The 5,775-nt window shown below is 47.4% G+C and overlaps 1 protein-coding gene across 1 annotated transcript; it reads right to left on the bottom strand.

Annotated features, from left to right (window-relative positions):
- Window positions 1–2,968: 2,968 nt before the first annotated feature.
- On the bottom strand, window positions 2,969–5,206 carry LOC133800210 (uncharacterized). Its single transcript, XM_062238163.1, has one exon. The coding sequence runs from the start codon at window positions 5,204–5,206 to the stop codon at window positions 2,969–2,971; it is 2,238 nt and encodes a 745-aa protein (XP_062094147.1).
- Window positions 5,207–5,775: the final 569 nt, after the last annotated feature.

The following is a 5,775-nucleotide window of genomic DNA, read 5'->3' as shown; positions in this document are numbered from 1 at the left end:
GTTGGGATGATAGCTTCTATTCCATAAACCATGGCGTAGGGAGATTCCCCTGTGGAGGATCTTTTTGTTGTTCTATAAGCCCATAACACTTTCGGTAATTCTTCTACCCATGCTCCTTTTTTATCTTCCAAATTCTTCTTAATGTTGGCAAAGATGACTTTGTTGGAAGCCTCTGCTTGACCATTGCCCTGTGGGTAAGTGACAGAGGCGAAGCTTAGCTTGATCTTGTACATGTCGCATAGCTCTTGTACCTTTGCATTTTGGAATGGAGTGCCGTTGTCGACGACTATCTCCCAGGGTATTCCAAATTGACATATAATATGCTTCCAGATGAAGGACATAGTGTCTGTTTTGCTGACCGTGACGTACGCCTCTGCCACGACCCATTTTGTGAAGTAGTCAGTGGCTACAAGAGCATACCGTCTTCCTCCAGCAGCCTTAGGTAGTTCACCTACCACATCCATACCCCATTTTGCAAATGGCCAAGGTGCAACGATGGAGTGTAGGGTTTGAGCAGGTTGATGGATGGTGGGTGCAAATCGTTGGCATTTGTCGCAGTTTTTGGCATAATCCCACGCTTCTGTCATCATGAATGGCCAGTAATACCCTGCTGTAAGTGCCTTGTGTGCCAAGCTCCGTCCCCTTGTGTGATTTCCACATGTCCCCTCATGTATTTCTTCTAACAATTTTTTAGCTTCTGATGGGTGCAAACATCGTAGGTATGGGCCATTGAAGGATTTTCGGTACAACGTCCCATGGATCATGGAATAGCGTTGTGCCCGAAGGCGCAGAAGTTTTGCATCTTTCGGATTAGGTGGGAGCTCGGAGGTGGTCAAGTACTTGATGATCGGATCTATCCAGCATTCAGGTTCTGATGAGGTGGAATAGACTTCCATATCTTTGCTTGATCGTCTTATGGATATGGAGGACTGGCGTGTGCATCCTCCTGCAGAAGCTAATTTGGCAAGGGTGTCAGCCTTCTGATTTTGCTCCCTGGGTACTAGTATGAGTTCAAACTGGCGAATATGCGATCATAAGTCAGTTACCTTCTGTAGAAGACTAGCCAGATGGGGTGCTTTGGTATCGAAATTTCCAGCCACTTGCTCTATCATAAGCTGCGAATCGCCTATGACGTTCAGACGTTGGATTCCCATTTCTCGTGCGAGTTCCAAACCATAGATTAGTGCCTCATATTCTGCTTCATTATTCATTGCGGATTGCTCTAAACGGATAGCTTCTTCGATTTTGAGTCTTGAGGGAGCTTCTAATACGATGCCAATACCGGCCCCTTGGGAATTGGATGCTCCGTCAGTGTACATTGTCCACAGCCATTGATCTTCTGATTCTAATAATTCTGGTAGGGCGTCAGGAGTGAATGACTGAATTTCAACCAGGAAGTCAGCGAGTACCTGCCCCTTTTTAGCTTTTCGTGGCGAAAACTGAATATCGTATGTCCCAAGCTCAATGGCCCATTTAGATAATCTTCCAGAAAGGTCGGGCTTACTCAGTACCTGCTTTAATGGATAGTCCGTATATACGATGATTGTGTGGCTTTCGAAGTATTGTCGTAACTTCTTTTTGGCCGTGAGGAGTGCGAGTGCCAATTTTTCCATCATACTGTATCGGGTTTCAGCATCTAACAACATCTTGCTGCAGTAGAACACTGGCCTCTGACAATTGTCTTCTTCTCGAAAAAGAACGGAACTTACAGCGAATTGTGAGACAGACAAATATAAGAATAAATCTTCATTAGCAATAGGAGAGCTCAATATAGGAGGAGAGCTCAAATAAGTCTTCAACTCGTCCAATGCTTTTTGCTGTTCTGGTCCCCAGGTGGTGTTGGTAGACTTCTTTATGCACTGTAAGAAGGGTTGGCAGCGGTCTGACATTCGTGATATGAATCGACTTAATGCTACTATTTTGCCGGTCAGAGCCTGTATGTCACGGATGGTTCGGGGTTCCTTAATTTCTGAGAGGGACGCAATCTGTGTTGGATTCGCCTCGATGCCCCTCTGGCTGACAATATATCCCAAAAACTGTCCGGAGGACACCCCAAAGACACATTTTGTGGGGTTTAATTTCATTTTATAAGCATCAAGGATGTCGAAACATTCTGTCAAGTCGTCTATATGTGAAGAGCTTTGTTTGGACTTGATGACCATATCGTCAATATAAACCTCCATATTTCTCCCGAGTAATGAGGAAAACAGCTTGTGCATCAACCTCTGATATGTCGCGCCTGCATTCTTTAGACCGAAGGGCATAACTTTGTAGCAATATAAACCATCTTCTATTATGAATGCTGTATGAATCCTATCCTCTGATTTCATGGGGATCTGATTGTATCCAGAGTAGGCATCGAGGAAGCTCATCCTTTCATATCCTGCCATGGCGTCTATCATCTGATCGATCTTTGGTAGAGGGTAGCTATCTTTGGGACAGGCTTTGTTTAGATTTGTGTAGTCTACGCATACTCTCTTTTTCCCATTCTTCTTTGGGACCACGACGGGGTTAGCAAGCCAACTGGGGTATAAACATTCTTCGATTGCCCCCGTACTCAGGAGCCGTTGGACCTCCTCTTGTATGACTTGATTCACCTCTGGAGCGAATCTCCTCTGCTTCTGTTTGACGGGTGGGAAGTAGTTGGAGATATTCAAGCTGTGGCTCATGACAGAAGGGTCTATTCCGGGTATGTCGTGTGGTGTCCAGGAAAAAGTTCTCATTCTGGTTTGGAGAAATTGTATGAGGGTCTGCCTCTCATCTTCAGAGAGCTTGGTACTTACCAGGACTGTTTTTGAAGGGTCAGCGTCGTTCAGACCCACTTGTTCTAAAGTATCTAGTGTAACTTGGGGTTTTTCTTGGTCTTCTTCTAGATTGATTCCTTTTAGGCACGCTGGTAGGCACTGCTGTAATTGCTATTTGTCAGGAGAGTCTTCATGGGAGGCAGAGGCAGAGCTATTTATTTCTTTTAAGGTAAGGAAGCACCTTTGGCCTGCTTCTGGCAGCCTTTGATGTCGACGGTGTATCGGTCGTTGAGTGATTGACACCGCATCACCTGATGTAGAGTGGATACTACCCCCTGCATCCGGTGGATCCAACCTCTTCCCATGATGGCGTTGTAGCTCGTGGTGGAGTCTATAATGAGGAAGTCTACTGGCAAGGCGCGTTCTACAGCTACCACAGTTAATCGAACGACGCCCTTCGGATAGACTCTGTGGCTATTGAATCCCAGAATGGGCATGGTGGAGGGTCGGATCTGATTCTCCTCCAGTCCCATTTTCTGGAAGGTTTCCCAGAAGAGGATGTCGACCCCACTGCCCCCATCGATCAGAACTCTGCCCAGCTGGCAGTGGTCAACTTGTAAGGAAATGACGAGTGGATCGTCATGAGGCAGGTGGACGCCCTTCAGGTCTTCGTCAGTGAAGGTGATAGCAGAGGTTGTGTAGCTTCTTTCTTCTGAAGTGACGAGATTGACCACGTGGCCTAATGATTTGTACCGCTTCACTCGTTCTTCCATCCTCTTATGGATTTTAGTCGCGTGCTCTTTATTATCGGTGGGTTCTATGATCCTGTGGATCATAGGGACTTGTTTAAGAGGCTCCGGGGTGCTGTCAGAGGCTGTGTGTACGGGGTCTGACGCCTGCGGAGTGGGGGCAGAAGCTGTGTTCTGCCGCGAGGCACCTGGTCTGCCTGTCTCCTTGATGTATTGGGTAAGCCGCCCACTCCTCATGAGGGCTTGGATCTGATTGTTCAGATTGTGGCATTCAGCGATCGTATGACCGTGATCTTTGTGGAGGAGACAGTATCTGCTTTTATCCCTTCTGTCAGATGGTGTGTTAATTTTGTAGGGCTCTCGCCAGATAGGCCTATCTTTATTTTCTTCATAAATGACTTCTTGCGGGACGGTGTATTCGAAGGATGGGTACCGCGATGGCTGTCGATCCTGTCTTGGCCTTTTTCCTTCCTTCGTATGATCTGTTTGGTTCCGCTTCCTCTTGTCATCCCTGGTAGGCGGTGGAGGATTATTCGCTGCGGGAGCAGAGATGAGTGCAGTCTTCTTCTGTGCGCGCTCTCGAAATTCTAATACCCTGAAGACGCCCTCGGCTCGGGTCTGCACGTCTGCCATGTCGTATGGTGGTGTCATAGTGAGATTCTCATGCAAGAGTGACCCCACCTGCAAGATTTTGACGAAGAGATTTGCTGCGGTGAGTGGGTCGACGTCGTGGATTTGATGCACGAGGTCAATGAAACGCTGTAAGTATGCCTTTGGATGTTCATTCTCCCCTTGTTCAATTCGATAGAGATCGGCCATTGTTCTGGGAGCCTCTCGGTTCACGCTGTACTGCTGTAAGAAGGACCGTCGGAGATCAGTAAAACTGTTGAGTGATCCGGCCTTTAATTGTCGGAACCATAACAGAGCCGGCCCGGAGAAAGTTGTTGAAAAGACTTTGCATTGTATGGCTTCGTTATTAGCTTCTAACGCCATATTTTGTTGAAATTGAAATAGGTGGTTTAGCGGGTCTCCCTTTCCATTGAATGCAGGCAGGGAAAGGATGATGAAGTCCCGAGGCTTTGGCTCATTCAGAATCCATTCCGAGAAAGGAAATTTTTCAGTGGTTCTTGATACAAGATCCAAATGGTCGGTGGCGTAGGCGGATCGCCCATCTGAGAACTTCTGCATCATTTCCCTCATCATGTCTTCTTTCCAACTGTCCAAGAAACAGATCAAGGGAACGCGACCTTCAGAGGGAGAATCGTGTGCGACTTGAGGTACGGTGTGTTGAGGCCGGACGTCGGTTGTTGGCTGAGCGGGTCCAGTGGGTTCTGTTTCGGCCCGCCCTTGCGTGCCAGAGGTTGGGGCTTGTTGCCCGTCAGTCCCAGAGGATGGGGGGATGGCTTGTGATTGTCCGTTACCCGGGTTCATGTTGTGAGGTGGGGAATTAACACGGTCGACTAGAACGTCAGATCTGTTAGAATCAAGATTCTCGTGGGCTTGGGTGTTGCGAGTTGTGTCAGCGGACCTGCGCAGCTCAACAATCTCTGCTTCGAGCCTAGCTTGGGCTTCGGTTAATGTCTTGATTGCCTCGTCGGACCGCTGCTGGCTTGCCTCCAATAGACGACACATCCTTTCGATCTGGTCGCTCATGTCCGTCGGAGGGACGCTTTGTGCAACTGGGCCCGAAACTCCGTTGCCTTTGGGTGGCATAACTTCTGGGTTCGCAGTGGATCTTGATTTCTTGGTTTGACGACGTGGCTAAGACCGATACGTTTATCCAATTCCCACAGACGGCGCCAATTGTTGGGGCAACAATTTGTCTTTCTATATATGGAAGTAAAGACCCGACAACGTTTGGCGACTTGCTTCTTCTCCGGTGATGAAACCTGCCTTTGACTCGTCGGGATTTCCTGCAAGAAAGACACTCCGATGCTTAAGTCAGTTCAAAGTTCCGTCCCCTTCTTCCTCTTAAAATCTCATATTTATAGGATGAAATATACAAAACAGTTAGTTGGTTCAAGTGGACCCTGAAAAGGAGGAAGGAGAATAACTAAATTTCCCTCCAAAAATACCAACTTTTAAAATGTCTCGCTCAGAGGTCAGAGGCGCGGATTGCCTCTGACCTACGGCTTCTGCCTTCGGATCATCCCTGTGTATAAACGCTCCGTTTTGAATATTTGATAAATGAGGCAAGTGTTTTCGGGCCGAGCATTTTGGGCCCAACACATATATAGATGTGATTTTTATACAGAAATTCGTAAATAGCACGTGCTAGGTAT

Source organism: Humulus lupulus, chromosome 9 (assembly GCF_963169125.1).
Source record: "Humulus lupulus chromosome 9, drHumLupu1.1, whole genome shotgun sequence".
Taxonomy (NCBI): domain Eukaryota; kingdom Viridiplantae; phylum Streptophyta; class Magnoliopsida; order Rosales; family Cannabaceae; genus Humulus; species Humulus lupulus.
The sequence above is the reverse complement of the archived record's forward strand: the minus strand, read 5'-3'. Positions and strand labels throughout refer to the sequence as shown.

Excerpts from the sequence above, each read along its gene's own strand:
- LOC133800210 (XM_062238163.1), bottom strand. The coding sequence starts at position 5,206 with ATGCCACCCAAAGGCAACGGAGTTTCGGGCCCAGTTGCACAAAGCGTC.